The sequence below is a fragment of the Mytilus galloprovincialis genome, chromosome 7 (assembly GCF_965363235.1).
Source record: "Mytilus galloprovincialis chromosome 7, xbMytGall1.hap1.1, whole genome shotgun sequence".
Lineage (NCBI taxonomy): Eukaryota > Metazoa > Mollusca > Bivalvia > Mytilida > Mytilidae > Mytilus > Mytilus galloprovincialis.
Genome location: NC_134844.1, coordinates 4830286 through 4851432, shown reverse-complemented (window position 1 = coordinate 4851432; position 21147 = coordinate 4830286). Strand labels below are relative to the sequence as shown.

Here is a 21147-nt window from a genome sequence, read left to right as displayed (position 1 = left end):
GTATTGTGCTGTTCCATACACAGTAAAAATGGTGTTTAGATTCTAAACACATTTCTAAGCACATCTTTTGTGCACTTTTTATTTACATAAAATTGAGAATGTAAATGGGGAATGTGTCAAAGAGACAAAACCCCGACTGTAGAGAAGACAACAGCCTGAGGCCATCAATGGGTCCTCAATGCAGCGAGAAACTCCCACACCCAGAGGAGTCCTTCAGCTGGCCCCTAAACAAATATGTAAACTAGTTCAGTGATAATAGACGTCATACTAAACTCCGAATTATACACAAGAGACTAAAACTTAAATTTATATTAGACTAACAAAGGCCAGAGGCTTCTTACGTGTCTCAGTACAATGTGTTTAGAATTGTGTTTAAAATCCTGTTTAGCTTAGAAATATGTGTCTAATTTCTAAACCCTTTCTTTTTAAAACACATTAAAAGTGTTTAATTTTAAGTCATATTTAGATTGTATGTGCTTACTGAGAAATGTATTTAGACATTAAACACAATCCTAAACACGTTTGGATCTAAACATGTAACACAAGTGTAAAATATTTAAGCAATAATGTTACAGTGTAGTCTGAATACAATTTCAACAAGTGGTAAAAATGTGGCCGCATGTCAAATGAAATCAGTCTAGTAACAATTCTTTTCAGTTTTATCAAATGGAAAAGGTTGAAATGGGAGGGAAAATAGATTTTCTTTTAACAACCATGATATTGACTTGGAACAAAATATGAACTCAGTTTAGAAGACTATATTTTGATACAAAAATAACTATCAAGAACAACACTAGCTTTAATAAACTATCAAGAGATATTCGTATTTTAGTCATATAACTATAATCTCTGATATCTTGAAATCCATTCCTATAAACGTTAAATAATTATTATTGCCCTTTAGAGTCAATTTTTAAGTTTTCATAAATTTTTAATGTAGGTTTAAACTTTGATTACGTTATTACAGGACACATTTCACTTTCTAAAAGGTTTAATTATTATTTGATTATATGAGATATGCTATTGTATTGCATTCATCTCAAGGGTAGACCAATATCAACAGAGTATTGTCACCGTCTGATATTAACCCATACCAAGGGTAGACTGAGGTATTGTAGTAGTGTCACTGTCGGACTTATAAACCCATACCAAGGTGGCGTCCGGTTACCTGTTCGGGATAGATAAACACACAGCAACATTCGATCGAAATGGGAACGATATAAGAAGGTTGTCAAAGACCCACCGAGTCCCTATAAAAAGAGTTGTCAAAGACCCACCGAGTCCGTATAAGAAGTATTTCAATGACCCGGTGAGTCCGTATAATAAGTGTTTCAAAGACCCGTCGATTCCCAAAAAGAAGGATGTCGAAGACCCAACTAGTCCCTATAAGGTTTCCAAAGACTCGCCTAATCCATTATCCCTATAAGGTTGCCAAAGACTCGCCTAATCCATTATCCCTATAAGGTTGTCAAAGACTCGCCTAATCCTTTATCCCTATAAGGTTGCCAAAGACTCGCCTAATCCATTATCCCTATAAGGTTGCCAAAGACTCGCCTAATCCATTATCCCTATAAGGTTTCCAAAGACTCGCCTAATCCATTATCCCTATAAGGTGCCAAAGACTCGCCTAATCCATTATCCCTATAAGGTTTCCAAAGACTCGCCTAATCCATTATCCCTATAAGGTTGTCAAAGACTCGCCTAATCCATTATCCCTATAAGGTTGTCAGACTCGCCTAATCCATTATCCCTATAAGGTTGCCAAACACTCGCCTAATCCATTATCCCTATAAGGTTGCCAAAGACTCGCCTAATCCATTATCCCTATAAGGTTGTCAAAGACTCGCCTAATCCATTATCCCTATAAGGTTGCCAAAGACTCGCCTAATCCATTATCCCTATAAGGTTGCCAAAGACCTAGTTATTTGTATTGATAATTTAAAGACCTTTATTTCTTATTGCAGCAGTACCAAAGCAGTATCACGAAAGTAAATCACACCATAAGGTGTAAAATAATATGCAGCATGCTCACATAGTTAGAAAACCCTTCAACCCTACATGTGCTCTTCCTTACTATAGTTTGCAAGTCGAAACCTGGGACGGTCTATTCACCTTGGTTGTTTTTTTCACTAGTTAGAAATACCTCTGTAAATACCTTCCTGGATTGAAATAATCCGGAAGAAGGAAGCAATTTGCATAAAATATGCTTTGTATTTTCTATAAATATATAAAATTTTCCCACATTAGTTGAGATTATTTTTAACTGTGTAGATACACCTCAAAATTATTAATAACATTCAGTAGATTGTAACCAATAGAGTCGGAAAAGACGACATTTATACAACAAGAACCTTTATTTATCTTTAAAGGTTAATGATATTGGAGATGAATGTAGTGCAATATTATAGAAAAACAATCATTTGCTAATTTAGAATCATCCTGTTATTAACTTAAAATACTCTTTTTTTATTCGCGTCTTTTTCTATCGCTGACTAAATAATGTATACATACTGTTTCACGTTAAATAGCGCACAAGCTTTATTCGGGGCCAATGCCAGCTGAGGAATACACAGTATTGATCTCCATCCTGGGGTAGGGAGGGAGGGGATGATATTTGACTTTAATCAGGAATTCACATTGAAAAAAGTAGGCTGTATTTGGTAGGAGGATTTACCCCAAAAATGTATACTTCTATAAGAAGATAAGATAAGAAGATTAGAATTTTATTAATCTAATCAAGAACCCACAAAGGGCATCAGTTTACAACACAATATGAATATATAAATATATAGTTAATCCACAATATCTCAATTATGAAAAGATAATCAGCTTCACTGATATTCAATTTTTTTTTTATATTAAATAGTTAATAGGTACAACATTATCAAATTATGAGTCTGTTATAGAAGTTTTGTAGAAATAAAGGTATTCTTTTGTCTCAAAATTGGCAAATTGTATATGAATAGAAAAAGGCTATTAAAAAAAAAGTCCAGTCCCAAATTGTTACTCGATTTTAAGTTATCCCGCTTTTACATGTAGGTGTAGTATGATTCGATGCATGCTAAAAATATAGAGAGATGTCATCATTCAACACTTCAAAATAACAAAAAGGATAAGACATGACCATGATGACACTAGAAGAGATTCTGGCCTAAACAATAAAAACATTGTCAGGTCAAACTGGCGTTTTTAAATCTCACATATTACTAGAGTCCTCAGACTCGATCTTTTCGGATGTTTCGCCTTACTGTTTTCCCTTGGGTTTGGTCGACGTGTTGTCTTGTTTATCCAACATCAGATTGTTATTCTCCATTGGTATCTTAATCATTACATTTCACATTTAGAAAACCAAACAGACATGTATTTTCAATCGACCAAATTCCATTTGAATTTGGCATTCTATAACATATAGTTCTAACTTACAAGCATTAATGGTGCAAAATTTCGCCCATCACAAGTTAAAACATATAAACTTAAAATTCCATTTTACAATTACATCTTAAGTCAGTATGTTATACAAGATATCATTACCCCTCATTACTTGAACTCAGCGTACTGTCAATGTATATGTACATATAGATATCTAATTCATTTTAAAATGCGATACTATGTATTTACTACTACGAATTGACTCAGCATTACCGAGAATTTTCTTTTGACAGTGTATATTTAATTTGTTATGTTCTAATACACACGTACTGTAAAACATAAACAAACCTACCTTTAACCGGCCAATTGATATTGTAGCCTCGTTCTAATACTATATTGTCCTAGTTCTCATTTCAGCTGGCAGACGTGTTTACTGAGGCTATTTTAACTGAGGATATATTTCAGTCTTTAGACCAAGTGTCCAGTAGGACAATGTCCGAAACTATGGAAGCAGTGAAAGGGTTAAATGAAAATGACTTTCTAAATCAACATGTGCTTAGTGAAGAGAAAGCAGAAGTAATCATTGCAGGGACAGTCGGTAAGTAAAAACGAAAGTAGATTTTCAAGGAATTCCCCCTGTTGACAAAATACCAAGAAATTAAGTAAACTGTGAATTTCCATTAAATTGTTCAACGGAAATGATTGTTAGTTTTCTTTAATCTTTTAAAAATGGATTGGGAAGCAAGTGATATAGACTTTTGGACTGGAAATATTTTTAGTAAAATTAGTTGTTTTCATGACAACGGAAACGAAAGTCCTCAACTACCGGCAAGCGCAGGTAGGCCTTTTGAGATTTTTCACGCATTTGCAATTTTAACTGTGGGTAAATGAATGTTAATGTGCTTTTTGTGTTATATTCTTATTTGTTTGATTCATTCGCTTTAACGTGTGGTGTCACTTTTTTTTTCTTGACACACAATTTACCCTACCCTATCCACTCATATCTAACGGCTACAAGTTAGATCCACGTGTTTGATATAGTCTAGAGACATGGACTAAGACTGTTACAGGCTATATGTATCTGACCTTTAGTCCATATGACCCCCCTTTTTTAAAGTATATTTTACACAACTGTGATCTTGGTCTTGGAATTGCATTGTTTCAATAATTCCTTATGATGTCAACCAAAACCCTTGTTGTGTCTATTTTTCTAACGAAGTAGGGGACCAAAGCTATATTTTGTTTTAATACCTGCATGACCAAGCGTCAAGTAGGACCATGTCCGAAACTATGGAATCTGTGAAAGGGTTATTGTCTCTTTGAGACATTCCCCATTTCCATTCTCAATAGTATGACGTATACCTAGGGCAAATATGAAAAAAGTGCAACATTTTGTAAATACACTTGTTTACTGATGAAGACGTGTGTTGAGTTTAAGACAGTATTTTAGTTAGTTGTACTGTTGGACTATTGTTTTATAGACATATCCCTACATCTCCTTTCATTCACATGAAATCATATGAAGAAGAAAAACAAATGATGGAATGAAGATGCTGCAAAAACGAAAGTGAAGAGAGTAAAGTTTCATAGGATATTGCGATGAATGGTTACGAAGTCTTGTCGCCTGTTGTGTAGACTAGTCAATGGTGACCTATAGTTGTTAATGTCTGTGTCATTCTGGTCTCTTGTGGACAGTTGTCTCATTGGCAATCATACCACATCTTCTTTTTTATAGTCAAAACTGTCTGCAATTACAGATATGATTCAATATTTCAGTATCCAACCCAGGTGTAGAACAAGTAGGTGCAAAGTACTTGCTATACTCCTTTTATTTTCCTCCATTTCCCCTTATTTAATCCCTATCAGTCCCCAATCCCATGTTTCTTTTCCAAAAATGTTCCAATCCGCCATAGCACAGCATTTGTCAAGTTTCGACATACCCGTCAATATGACTGTGGTAGTTTATTTTTATAAATACAGATCGATACTCAATCCTCCGCCTAGTATCTCCGCCAATGTAAGAGAGAGAGAGAAAATAGTTATTGGTAAACGCTTAATGATCCGTTACAATCGCTGGTCATAGCCAGTGGAAAATGGATAGAGGGAAGAAAGTAATTGAAAACTGCATTAACGCTTAAAAGAGCGAGGAGAGATTCGTGTAATCAGTTGAGCATCTATGTATGTTCTTCTGTGGGCCACACAGTGGGTCTGCAATATGTCATTAAACAGGATGCTGACTACTACTGCTATATGCACGACCTATTTTCATAAATTAACCAATAAAAGTTTATCAAAGAAATCCAATATTATTTTTTACAATTTGTTAGTAAGTGTAGATATTGATGTACATGTACTTTGACATTCAGGACGGGTAAAACATAGCTACATTTTTTTCTTCCATAACATAAAAGTAAACAATCGAAAGCTAAGTATCTAGTGAAGTCGGACACATTGACAAAGTGTATAATTACATATTAAGTGTTTGTAATGATATGATAAATTATAAAGTCAGTGAATTTTTTTTTTAAAGATTATGTATATTATATTTAAGAACATATAGGATCCTGGTGATGCAATTGTAATTACCGAATGACTTATGACGTTTCTCCTTTTGTCATGAGCTTCAGAACAAAAAACCGCATGTTACAATTTTTTATTCTATTTTCCCCTCCGGGTTTCCCCAAATATTAACTTCCTGGTCTAGAGTTATTTTATTATTACATTGTTGACAATGTTAAGGGTATACAATAACTGACAGTTTAAATAATCTCTGGGGTGCATGCCAGAGGGATTTAAATATGTTTTATCTGTTCGGTTGATAACTTTATATACGTTTATAAACTTGTATGAATTTTAATCGATACCGTTATAAAATAGGTACAGTTTTGGAAGTAATATCAGATGATATATGATATCTTTACATGTAGAAATAAAAATGTGCATCCAACGGTCCAACTTTAAAATCAATTGCATTACGTTTCAATTACCTTGTTCCTATATGGCAATTTCCACTTCGCATTTTATTTTGAAATCCGAACGATTTTTATCTTATTTTATTATTATAACCCTCGACATTTTCAAGTCTTAAGAAATGGGAGAATCTCACATATATACTCACTGATTTGTAAGTAGTTTTCAATGATGTCTAAATAAAAAAAAACTGAGTTGCTGACATTTCATTTTTATTTTTAATGCATGTTAGTCCCAAGTTAGATCAAAATACCTTATTGTCAAAATATTGAGTCTATAATGCCTATATTATTGACCCCATTCATGCCGACCAAGTTCAAGTTCAGTCTTGGTATTTAAACTTTAAAATTCTCGGATACGCAGAGAATTAATAAATGATTTTCAGAAAATCAAGTCGTAAACTTTAGTACATTTGTTTGTGGTAATCTCGTATCGAGATCTCGAGGTCGAGGTATGTGAAAGTAATTCCGGTTCAACACTTACTATGTGCCCTGTGGTTTTACTTATGTCTTTTAACTAATTAATAACAATCTTTATCTAATAATAATCTTTATCTAATGACAATCTTTATCTAATAATAATCTTTATCTCATAACAATCTTTATCTTTATCATTGTATTAGTTATGTATACCTTAAAATTAACACGGAGATTTTGATATCCTGTCATTGGCTGTTTCTACCTTTTTTTCTTATTTTTACATTTATTTTATAATAAATTTACAAAAAGCAGCATTCAATTCTTAATTATACTAGCATGAGCATAATGACTATACTTGTCGAGCAATTAGACTATCCGTTTATAAACATGTCTATTTAAATATACACTTCTCTTGCAAATGGGAAGTTTTAAATAGTGTTTGAAAGACGACACCCCGAATACTACGTTTTTAAATGTCCATAAACAGTCCCATTGTTAGTCCTGCCATTTTGAAGTCCACAAAGCTACAAATTAATGGATTATTTAGTAACACTATATTTTATATTTCTCGGGTTCGGGCTGTGATAGAAGTTGTATATCATTGGTAGTTTTATCAAAAATGATATTCAACCGTTTTTTTTTTTAGAAAATCTGTCGTACACATTTCTATGATTATACAATAAAGACGTGTGGTATGCAAATATTTAATGGTTATATCATAGATCGTTTCTTCTCAACTGTCTGGCTTTACAAATCTTCATTTTCAGCTGATCTGTTCCGAAGTAGCATGCAGTGCATCTTGGTAACCATCAATGAATTGTTTAGTTCTAAAGTTGTTTCGATTGTTTTTGTCCACAAACAAAACTTTGTCACTGTATATATAGAAAAGAATATTCCGCCCCTTAAAGGGGCACTAGCTGTCAAATTCATGGTCACTGATTTGACTCAAATTCTCATATTTGATTTATAACAATGTAAAACATTTATCCAAACTATCAAAAGTCTAAAATAAACAGTTTACAGAGCATGGGGTAGATAATATATAGGTTCGTTTCGTGTGTATTTTAGTCCAGACGATCGCGACATCTAATTAACTATCGACTTGACGGCAGATGACCATATAAGCGATGTAAATATAAATAAAGATATGAATAGATTAAACCAACACGTGCAATTGGATTTTTATAGGTCTGTTTGATTTTATTTTATAAATTAAAAATAGATGTTTCTCATTGTTTTTAACCGTATAAGAATGATTTTATGTGCATCGAATTAGTAATCAAATGATTTACCGTAGTTTCACTTTCATTGTTGACATTTTTTTTCTTTAAATAACCAGTACACGTACAATGCACGCGTTGTCAATCTCTAGCTAGGGGTTAAATTGAAGTTCACATGAAAACGGATTTAAAGAGGTCGACTCATTCACTTGCAAGAATAACTAATTATCAATGTTTCTTAGCGTAATTTGACAAAATTGAACCTTTTTGGCTGCAAAAAGCGAATTGTTATTTCACTATTTCACTTTCATTATTGATTGAACAGAAAAAAATCAAACTTTAGATTTTTTATATATCTCGTAGCTAATGCCCCTTTAAAGAGCATGTAAATCAGACACAATATATACGTACCAGCAATATATGTATTTGGACCAAACGCGTATGGTCATGACCACATGTGTACAATATTTATATGGTCTGACCAAATGAGTATGGCATAACCATATAACTATACGCATCGGTCATGACCATACTCGTATATGCTCCGGAACATATAAATATAGAACATAGTGATATTGTCTTGATTGCATTTAAACGCATAAAAAAGACTCGTTCTTTTTGTACCTAGATTAATCAGACGTAGTAATATCTACTTTAAATTTAAAATATGATCTATGATCGTTATAAGAACGATAACTCTTATTTTTTACAGACTCGAGCATCCAAGAGCTGACGCAACCTGATGATTTAATGATACCTTTAATGTGGCCAAATGTTTATGGTGACCAAGGCGGCGAAACTCTAGTAGTGGAATACGAAATAGAGGTCCCTCCTGAAGAAACGGAAATGATTTATGCAAATTCACCCGGTTCTGCTGGCGATATTTCAGATTTCTCTTCTGGTAAGTTTAGTCTATACTGAGTGACCAATGTGTTGTAATTCTGGGGGAAAGCGGGGAAACAATCAAATGGTAAGATAAATTGAAGATTTGAATAATCACATTGAAAATATGTTCTCGTAATGTGCATGCCGTTTGCTTGTGAAGTCTTCAGACTTAAAAATTTCACTAAGAACACAAGTACCAACGGATTTCACGTTTTGAAATAGAATGCGCCAGTATACTAATCCGCCCTTTTATATAATTTTTTTTTAAATATGAAACAACGTCTCTTTCTGTGCAGGCAATGTTAGCCAGGTAAGTCCAGATTCCCGTCTCTTTCTGTGCAGGAAATTTTAGCCAGGTAAGTGTAGACTCCCGTCATTAGCTAGGTAAGTCCAGAGTCTCGTCAAGAGAGGATCTATGACACTGTTGGTAAATATTGGGATAGAAGAACTATCATATCCACCACCTTAAAAACACATGTCTATCGTCAGTTGAGTCCGTGCAGGAGTTAACTAACTTATTGATAAATCTTAGGTTCAGAAAATCGACAATAAACTTCCATTAATGCAATTCTTGGCAGAAAAAAAAAGCGGACCGGAAATTATTTATGCGTCTGTAAATATGTTTTTGTTTCTATTTTGAAATAAACATGATGTATTGGTAACATGCACCAAACAACATATCATTGTTGTTATATATTACAAGTAATATTTAGCATGCATTTGCATACGTTCTCTTGTCATCAAAATGGCACAGTCATAGCTGTCCGCGATTTTTCACTTACAGTCACTGTCTAATTAAAATATAGAACTCTGATTTTGTTATACTCCTCATATTGAGTAAAACGAGATCAGAGTTCTATATTTGTATGTGCAATCTGTTTTGTGTAATATTTTTTTCTTCTATTATTGTATTTTATAGAAATTTCAGCGGATATTTTCAACCTTCATTGTAATGTTTAGCGAAAGCCCCCCCCCCCCCCCCGTCCCCCCCCCAAAAGAAAATAGAGAAAAAAAACGCGATTAATGTCTTGTTCCGTTCAAAAGTTTTGTTTTTTTCTTTTTTAGAAAAGTATTGTAAAAGTATTGTAACATGACATTTTGAGTTTTTACCTCTTTTGCAAGCATGCGAAAATTAAGCAGAAATATATATAAAGTATATCAAAGATTATATGCTTTTTGCTTGTTTCATGGAATATCAACAATGACTTTGCCTCAAAATTTCAAGGACAAATCAATGTCATAAAATCGATTCTATCAAAATACCCATTATGTAATAATGTACGTCATGTATGCGGCTGTGGGATTCAGACTGGCTGGCTGACAGCACCAAGTTGGTTTTCCATTATTTATTGCTAAGGGTTTTTTAATTGACATGTATTGAACTTGTGTGTTCTAAAAAAAACTTATTGGTGGTATATAAATGTAGAATGTTTGTCGTTTTATATTCTTCAAGTCCTTGTCTGTACACAAATAATGGTAAGTAACATAATGGTAACTTTGGTGTTGTATTTATTGGACATCCCTCTCAGATCATCTTTTTTTTATTCTGTTTTGAAAAAAAACCCAGATGTGCAGCACATATATGAAAATTATATATATATTAGACGAGTTGTATATATATATATATATATATAAGTTCGTCTGAGTCAGTGACAACCCTACAACAGATGTATCCATCGGATCGCCATCAATGATGGTGATACATGGCTGTGTACATAATGTATATACAACTCGTCTAAACATCAACCCAACAATGTTAGATCTGTAAATTTGCTTTCGCAATCCCGGCGAGGGAATAACCAAAAATTTGCGAAAGCAAATTTACAGATCTAACATTGTTGGGTTGATGTTTAGACGAGTTGTATATATATATATATATATATAAACGAGTTTAAATTGAAAACTACGTTCAAACCTATGATTGCGTTGGATAAAAACCGCAATTTTTATACGTGTGCATGTAAAACAAATTTCGTTGTAGAAGGGTCTAAAAACAGCACAAACAACATTTTCCAAAAGACCAAAAAAGTGAAAAAGTATATTTAAACAAAACGCATTTGACTAACAGGTCGAACAACTGATGTTCTTTAACCCTGCTGACTGCCATTGGCGATTGCCAAATAAAATTGATCACAAGATTTAACAAAATGGATCTTAGTATAAATTTGATACTAAACAGAATTTTTTTTTTTAACTTGTGGCCACGATGTTATGCCACAAACATACGGTGTCAGTATTTTTTTAGTACACCAGATCCGGATTTCGACAATAAATGTCTCTTCAGTGATGTTAGGGATCGAAACAGTATTTATATATATACGAGAAAATTATTAAAAGATAATAACGGTTTCAATGCATCACTTTTTTACTAGTACTTTCACTGCTTCCGCAGATCTTCAGGTAATGAAGATATATATATCTGTTCACAATTGAATTTAGCTCACCTGACCTAAAGGATCAATTTAGCAAGATAGCTGTTAATTTTAATCTCTTGGCTGCAAGTCGTATTTTTTTTTTACCTAAAATTGTTTCCTCTGAATTTACTGCCGTGAATTTTTACACATTTTTGTTCAGCCTTCGACTTTTGTCGAAAAATCAAGACATAGCGATCCCACATTCCGTCGGTGTCGTCGTCGTCGGTGTCGTCCACAAATATTCACTCTATGGTTAACGTTTTATAAATTTTAATAAATTCCTTAAACTATCCTGGATTTCTACCAAACTTGGACAGAAGCTTGTTTATGATCATAAGATAGTATCCAGAATTAAATTCTGTAAAAAAAAAATCAATCCTGATTTTCCGTATTTTACTTACAAATGGACTTAGTTTTTCTGCCAGTTAACATTACATTCACTCTATGGTTAACGTTTTAAAAGAACCAATAACATTCTGGATTTCTACCAAACTTGGACAGAAGCTTGTGCATGACCGAAAGCTAGTATCCAGAAGGAAATTTAGTAAAAATATATTTCTTGTTTTTCCGTATACATGTACTATATATGCATTGGACTTAGTTTGTCTTCCAGTTAACATTACATACAGTCCGCAGTTAAAATTCATAAAACATTTATTAGATTCATAAAGTATGCGAGACACTGGGTTCCGTGGACCCCTTACATTATTTTTTGTATATTGGTCAAAATCTTTAAAAGACATAGAAAGGTGAACACAGAAGACCCTCATGGGTAGTTAAAGTCGTTAAAAAAACACCTCATCACTATAAATAATCAGTAAATACTAAACTTTCAAGAAAAAAGAAACATATCAGTTGTGAATCAAATCTTGACATAGTTCTTCGTCTGTCATCTTTCTTGGTGTCCCCCCGTCTGTGTTTTTATCAACCAATTTTTCACTTTTGACACTTTGGTATTACACTCTTACATTATCGAGCTTACATTATATATATACACACTACATGAAACCCAAACAATGATGGGAAACAGTTACGTTGTCACGGAACAGAAGTTCCTTCATAATATAATTTCCAAATGGAACAAATATTCTGGAATATTATTTCCACAGGAATAAATATTACAGTAGAGGTCCCTAACGGAATAAATAGTATAGAATATTTGTTCCATCAGGTACAGGTATTATGACATTGTTTATAGTAACAAAGTTTCCACTGTCTCGAACTCCTGTTAGGTGGAACAAATATACGTTGACAACATTGTTACCTATACGCTATATATATGAAGATACACATTTTAAAAATCTAAATGGTATGAAAAGGGTTGGGTTACAGAATCTGAGCGACACCCCTGCTATCAATTAAATATTGAAGTAGCCCCTCCCCCCCCCCCCCCCCCCTTCTTCTCCGAGAATCAAATGTTTGTCTGCATTGTTTGAAATCTTAAAGAGCCATATAATACTTCTGAACAATATTTGTCCCTGGGCATGAAACGAATTCAGGTTAGTTAATTGACCATACCTCTTTAAAAAATATTTTTCTGTGAATAATGATTTGAAAATTTAAAAAGGTCTTTTTACTATTTTAGTCAGTGCCGTGGTTCTATACTGTTATGACCCATGGAAGATAGACTTTAAAAGATAGTTAAAGTAATCATATTTTGAAAGAATATATACTGGAAGCATGTTAATTTTATAATCTAAGCATAACAAGTGAACTTTTACAGGTGTTGTCCTTTTGACATTGTTTACCTGTTCACTATTTATAGTTAGTTCAATACACGCATGACAATTTAGTGTATTACTTCCGGGATTATCCCGCCAAATATCGTTGCTAAAGAGACGAAATTTTCTAATAAATTTCATTTAAAATTATGAAAATGTATTATACAATTTATTTGGAATAATTTCAAGTGCACGAGATAATCAGGACTGTACAATTCGTCTCGATTTATAAGATCATTTGTCTCTGTAAAACCCGGAAGTAGATTTGACATATTTTGTCTAGAAGGCATTAGTTTCACAACTCTCCTGTTTAATTTGTTTTACTGGCATTAGATCGTACGAATATCGCAAATACATAGTGTTCTTGAACAATGGAAATAATTGATTTATCAAAAATTAAGAAAGGTAAGGCCAAAACAAGTCGTAAACAGCTGTTGTAAGACAAAATATCTGTTTTGTCAAGTCAAGCAGATTGACCACGTCCTAGGAGGTGTAGAGGTTAAATTTTCATTTCAGATAAACGAGTTGTTAATACTATTCATTTTGTTTGCTGGTATATTCATAACTGCTCATACAAATAATGATAATTAATTTTGTTCCTTGATTGTTTTTATTTTCAATGCAAAAGTAGGTCATGCAAATGATTATGAAAGCAGGCAAAGGGAAATAACTGTATTTATTTATACAGAACCAGATAATGACAGCAGTTGTGGAGGCAGTGATGGTAGTAGTCCAATGATCTCATATATAACTCTATTTATTTATACAGAACCAGAGAATGACAGCAGTTGTGGAGGCAGTGATGGTAGTAGTCCAATGATCTCATATATAACTCTATTTATTTATACAGAACAAGAGAATGACAGCAGTTGTGGAGGCAGTGATGGTAGCAGTCCAATGATCTCATATAGTAAAGTAGAAGTAAAAACAGAACCAGGCTTAGACGAGCAACGTCAAGCAGCACCTTATCTCCCCGTGCAGGCAATATTATCTCCGTACGAAGAGGAAGAGTTAGAAGATAGTTATGATGCAGTTATTCGCCATAAAAAAAGACGAAAAAGCGATGCAGAATATATTGCTGATGGTAGGAAAAGACCTGGTAGAAAGAAGGGACAAAGTAAATATTATCTTGTATTAGTATGAATATACATAGATATATATATTCTAAGCCTAAAACTTCTGACACAACCACTAAAATTTGTTATTTATACTAAATAATGTATTGCTAATTTGTATGTAATATGCCAGTGGCGGATCCAGAACTTTTCCTAAGGGGGGGCCCGCTGACTGACCTAAGGGGGGGGCCGCTCCAGTCATGCTTCAATGATTCCCTATATAATCAACCAAATTTTTCCCACGAAAAGGGGGGCCACCCCCAGGGCCCCCCCCCCCTGGTTCCGCTTATGTATGCCATACATCATTGTACATGAGTACTGTTTTTGAATACACTGATGAGCCTAATATAAGAAAGAAGATGTGGTATGATTGCCAATGAGACAAATCTCCCTGAGAGACCAAATGACACAGAAAGTAACAACTATAGGTCATAGTATGGCCTTCAACAATGAACAATGCCCAGTCTGCATAGTCAGCTAAAAAAGGCCCTTTAAAGTTTAAGGCTCAAAGTTGGCCAAAGGAATGTGAATAAAGTACCAGGCAATCAAATACAAATTACTGATTGATTAATTTTTGCTTGCTTAATCAGCATGATCAGATGTATTGATAACTGGAAGAAGATAAATAATTATTTTTAAATTTGATACAGTGGTATTGTATTCTACAAAGATTTAATGGCTTTAATTTTTTTAGCGTCCAGTGTGTATCACCTGTGGGAGTTCATTAGAGATCTGTTACATGATCCTAAACAGAGAATAATTAAATGGGAGAACGAACAAGAAGGCATTTTCAGGGTTGTAAAGTCAAGTGAAGTAGCTAAACAGTGGGGCAATATGAAGAAAAATAGAGAGAAAATGACATATGAAAAACTGAGCAGATCGTTACGGTAGGTGTTATTACATGTACAAAAATCTGAGCAGATCGTTACGGTAGGTGTTATTACATGTGCAAGGTTACCACTTGGGATATTAAGGTTTTTTCGTTTTAGACCTTTTTGTTTGTGTTTTCTTAATTTCATGTCTCAAGTTAGTCCAGAAATATATCCACACATGTATAGCAGTAGAGCCAAAGACGTAAGACTTTTGCAATTACCATAGTAACGCAACGATGCATGGCTGTTAAGTAACAGACTAAACGAACAAATTCTTTGAATTATAAACACATACATTAAACATTGTCATATACAAGGACAAAAATAAAAAGGAGAAGTAAAGGCATTCTTGTTTAATGCTTGACCTCGAGCACATCCAGCTCTTTAAAACATGTAAAATATTGTCCTGGATTATCACAAGAAAAGAGGTCAGAGCCAAATCCAAATGTACCAAGCAAATTAAAATTTCTGTTACTTTTAAGATTATCTCAAACCACTGAAAATGAGATCAAGTTTATTAATAAAACGTCAACGAGGAAGTAAAATATCAGATTACCTTGTACATGTTGTATGTAAATCAATCAGGGATACTACTTATACCAATGATTTCATAGTCACTTATATATCCATATATAAGTTAATATTGAATGACAAATAGAAAATTTTAACACCAAATCTTAAAATTCACTTATATTTTAAAATTATGTGTTTTGTTCACAAGATTTTGCATGTAAAAACTAAATTATTCAATTTCGTTTTCACAATAGACAGATGTATAAAGAAAAGGAATACTGTAAACCAAATTATTTTCTGGGATACTATTTTTTTTTTTTTTAGGATTTAGACCTTTTGAATGATTTTAAATTTTTCAGTTAACAATTTCCTATACAAATTGATGTAGACATGGTAGATGATCATAGTTTGGCAAAATCACTACCATTGATATTCATGAAAATTTTGTTTGTTTCTAGTACATGTAGTACATGTAGTAATTGATCTTAGTAAGCACATATTTTGTAATCTTGTCATGGTTATGATTGACATAAGTAAGGTTAGATATGTGTCATGTATGTGTGGTTCTAGTTTATTGATTTCTGCATGTTCTGTAGCTCATTCAATGAACATACTATACTAATACATATTACGATTATTTTAGCAAAGTTGTGAAAAATACATATTCAGGTTTAGAAATGAGAAGATGTGGTATGATTGCCAATGAGACAACTTTCCATCCAAGTCACAATATGTTAAAAGTAAAACATTATAGGTCAAAGTACAAAAACGTACATGTATATATATGAATGTTCTTACAAATTAAAAAATGTCTATATTTAGGTATCAAGAAATTAGAAAAGAAAAATATTGTGAATCAATTCAATTGATAATCAATATCATGAATATACATGCTGTACATACATGACATATTGTACATGAAATATTAAGGCATCACAAAAATAAGGATATTGTTATATTTTATAGGTATTCAAGAAAAGAAGGCTATTTTGAAGATGTGCCTAAAGATGAAGGTTACCCTAAAAAACTTTGTTTCAAATTTGGACCAAAATCTCATGGATGGAAAAGATTGTGAAATGTGAATGCAATTATGTGAATCAAAGAACATGTAAAATGTGAATCGAATGAAGACAGCATGTGAATCAAAAGACATAGGACTGAGTATGGCAGCGTGCCAAGATGATGTGTGGTACTGTTGATGTTGAATTATGAAAATGTGATAATAAACTGTGCAATTTGTGTCTACAAAGCACCTGTTAGTGAAACATTTATATCATAATCATGGTTATTACAAATAACCAATCAAAACACGAGTCAGGAAATACTTAAATTAGTGGCAAAACTGAAGGAATCATTTCATGGATGTCCATCATCATGATCATGTCTATTGTTATGTTATATACATGATATATACTGTATAGCACTTAATAGTGTGGCTTGTCATGACAAATCTATCATTATCATCAATATCATTAATTATCTTACATTAATATAGGATAACACATTAGTACATGTATTGTCATTTTAATCTGATACCTGTGAAAAAATATATATATGTGATAAACATGATAAATAAGAGCAATAAACACTGCTGATAAATATAATGTGTTTATATTCATAAATAGAAAGTTTTTAACTTGAGTATTTGTTTGTAAGTTGTTTATTTAAGAATATTTTAATGATGATGTATGTCATGTATGTTGTATTTTTATTCCAAAGTGTTATGCATGAATTCTAAAAGTGTGCCTTTTTTTCTATCATTCCAAGTTTTACTCTCAATTTTTGTTTAAATCCCAAGAATAGATTATTTTTCATTGTTTTTTTGTAGAATGAATTGATTTTTGTTGAAATCAAATTATTGATGCATTAAATTACGAAAATAAGTGTTCTATCTAGTATATTAAATTTTGTTAATTTAAAAAATTTTTTATGTTGTCACAATAAACATGAAAAAATCTAACTTTAAAAAACGAGATTCTGAAAATAGGTTTGATTGGAGATGTGACAAACATATTCCTGCTTTTGCTAAACATGCTAAATGAAATTCTTTTGAAATTAAAATCAAAACCAAACTTCATTCTCAATTTTATTCATTCTCCAAAAATGCAAATACTAACTTCCATGAACATGATAAAATGTACATGACCTAGTGGATATGGGAAAATTAGCTTCCGGGGGTTGATCTAGATCTGATGTTTTCAATAAAAGACGGAAATAAAATGTTTTATTATGATTAAAACCAAAAAAATAAGCGAGCCACACAAAAAATCAGGACTGGGATTTGAATTCCTGTATTCTTTAAACCAGTCTATTCCTAAGTTTAACACACATATTTAAAAAAAAAATCAAATGTTAAGTTAATATTAGTTGGTTGTACTTAAGCACAAATACATGTACTTTTTACATGTTAGAGTAAGTATTAGAGATACCATTTCATTTAAATTGTTAACATGGTTAATGAATTCAGTATAATTTTTTTTTAATTTTATTGTCTTCAAAGTAAAGCAAATGTTCATAAAGATCTGTATATTTTGTAGAACGAAAATTGTAATTTATTTATAGATTAATGCATTGTTTTAATGGTGGATATATACATGATATATGGTCGCTCTGTTTGTTTTTTCTGTTTTCTCTTAAGTACTGATACAAAAAGGGAGAGGAAACTTTTTTTATGGCAAATTCTTTTTACTGGTTTAAAAGCTGTTGAAACTAATCCTGTGTATGCAAATAATCTGACAAGTCCAAAAAGTGCGTCCTACATGTATGTATACTGTTTGCATGTTTTAACATACAATTTATTTGTCTCTGAGTAATTCTTGCCAGTGCTATTGACTTAACTGTACATTGTACTTAACATATATACATGATAGAGGCTTAATCAAAGAAATGAAAATAAATTGTAACATTCCATTAACAACGATTATTAAAGTATATCATACATGTCATACTAATATTAAGACAGTCTCGGACTATTTGATTTTTTTATATTGATATTTACAACTTAATTTTTATCAGGAAATGCAGGAAGAGGGTATTTGAATACTTTACATACAGATACATTTGTAAATCTGATTTAATTAAAGAAGATAAATTTCTGAATATATAAATAAAAATGTTAAATTTTTTTTCTAAAACATAATTATTAAGTACCAGTTTTTGTAAGAATCAGGCAATTTAGGTAAAAATTAAAACATGATAAGAAAAAACCCACCGAGCTAATCATGCTATTTAATACTAACCATCATCCTGAGTGAAAAAGTATTAGTCTTTCATTTGTGTGTGTCTGGTAATATCAAATAACTTGGTTAGAAAATTGGTTAGAATGATAGCAAATTACAGAGTCATCTCCCCTTATTCGTCAATTTCTAGTGCATTTCAACCAAATTGTATCTTCTATCACCAGAACAGAAAATGGAAATGAATGTTATTTTTGTGCATAACTACATATTATGAACTGAAATCAATGTCAAACTGGGTGGGTTTTTTTGGTCATGTTTTCACCACTGCCTGATTCTTAGACAGACTGGCACTTAACTACAATGACTTCATGAGGAACTAAATGTTTATAATTACATTAGATGTATGTTTCATTACAATAAGTTATTCTGATTGGCTAATTAAGCAGTTGTATCACTCAATAAAACTTCTCATACATGATGACACGAGGTCCCACAATAAAGTGCACAGGTAAATGAAATAAAAACTTGATAAAAGGCGTGTTTTCATGATCCTATAGGTAAAAATGTAATTATAAGTATTGAATGCTTTTTTTTGTAATTTTATAGGGTTGTAAAAGCGTTGACCGTGCGCACATTTTAAGTATGAAGCGCTTCCGCGCTTCATACAAAATGTACTTCGGTCAACGCTTTTACACCCCAATAAATTTACAAAAAAGAGCATTCAATTCTTAAGTAAAAAGTTTATTTAACATGATTTTGATAACAAAAATGTATCCCCTAGAAAAATAGGGATACATGTAAGTAGTATGGAACTCTACAGTCTGTTAAAAAAAATGCTAGAGAACTCTCAATAAATGTACACAGAGCAACTGTTCTGCACTGTTACTATAAGGGGTAAGAAGACTTTGGTTAAAGTTTACAAATAAGAAAAATCATTTTTATACTGTCTGACATACACATAACGTCATAAGCCCAATTTTAATACCAATGATCAGTGTGTGTGTGTGTGTGGAAAATGTGAAGATATCATACATGTAGCAACACTCCAAATGTCTAGCCTCATCCAGATACAGTTTTTTACACCAGTTGTCAGTTTTGAATTGTTGAATAACCTATGAATGTATACCTGCACTTTGTACTAATATTTATAATTAATGTCAGATTTAAAAAATCTTACATTACATTAAAACCGTATTACATCTAGATATCTGGTCATTACATGAATTTCTATGCAGTATATCTGTTGTTTTATAGTTTATTATTAATGAGTATTTTATGTACAATTGCTGTAAATAATATTGTATATAAAAGAATAAAATATATTAAGTTTTTGTAGGAAATAAAATATAATGAAATAATTGATTCTTTTTTTTTCATATTTCAAGTACTGGTAGTAATGTTAACTGTCATGACAGTTAGAAAATAGTGAATCTTTTATCATGTCAGATTATGTTTGAAAACTGATTTGATAATAATCTAAATTTAGGATACACTATAAAGTTTACAAATCAAATACTATAACACGGAAAAAGACAACATAAACAGACTAAAAAAAAGAAACAGGAAACAAATAAAACTAACGATTATGGAAAATACACCAATGGTGTAATTTTTGATTTTATAAAAATGGATAATTACCACGTGAATCACTGTTTACATTTACTCGGAAGAAATTGTTCCGAGTATTCCTTATTTTGATTGGTCAATTTGTTACCTGGATACAGGACGCTCTTATATATTTCTTTGTTTCGGGATTCGCGGTACATTTGAAATTTTTCATTGAAATTATTTAATGCTGTAATAAAATTGAGTAACTTTGATTTCTTTTGTGAGAAGCCTGGTAATTTCCAAGTTATTTTTAGGAATGAGTTACACCGGTCAATGGGTTATGCAATCTCATCCAACAATCAGTCCTTACTTTGATGTACAATCTATAAACATAAGCATTGTAACATAGGAAATGTCATACCCTCAGAACACCACCTCCCAACTGGGCCAGTCCCTTTACATCCATACTTTTTTGTGTTGCTGTTTAATTGACTTATACCACATATCTCCTCATAATCATAAGAATATAAGATCCTATTTTAGCATATATACATATGGAAAAAAGTATTGCAATACCAAATTGTAATTGAAATTAAAAAAACACTCTCTATTTTTTTGTGTTATAATTTGTTAAAATAGAACTAGTCAAATATTATTTAAATATCACCTGACTTTAATCAATAAATATCGACTTGATAAGTTCTTATCTGCACATGCAGTTATTGTACCCGTAAACTGCAAAACAGATGTTTTTATCCTCATTGTTTTAAACACTTTAAATAACCAAGTTTATAAAGTTATGTGATTGCCACCTTGTAATGGATCCTCCACAACTCTTAACTGCAGCAAGATGGCAGATTATCACCATGAGAAAAGCAGGTATGTCGCTGTGACAACCGCACGTATTGTTGGTCATCACCAT

At 32.1% G+C, this 21147-nt stretch overlaps 1 protein-coding gene across 4 annotated transcripts in view; it reads left to right on the top strand.

Annotated features, from left to right (window-relative positions):
• LOC143082166 (uncharacterized) overlaps positions 1-20035 on the top strand; it is a 39904-nt gene extending 19869 nt beyond the window's left edge. For 2 of the 4 annotated variants that reach the window (XM_076257725.1, XM_076257724.1), the window contains exons 3-7: positions 3787-3967; positions 8691-8879; positions 13768-14115; positions 14808-15000; positions 16465-20035. In XM_076257725.1, coding sequence (XP_076113840.1) covers positions 3787-3967; positions 8691-8879; positions 13768-14115; positions 14808-15000; positions 16465-16573 — 1020 coding nt within the window. In that variant the 3' untranslated portion in view covers positions 16574-20035. Of the gene's footprint in view, positions 1-3786; positions 3968-4047; positions 4208-8690; positions 8880-13767; positions 14116-14807; positions 15001-16464 lie in introns of those variants that run through there. The other 2 variants (XM_076257726.1, XM_076257727.1) reach the window with 2 other exon arrangements.
• The last annotated feature ends 1112 nt before the right edge of the window (positions 20036-21147 follow it).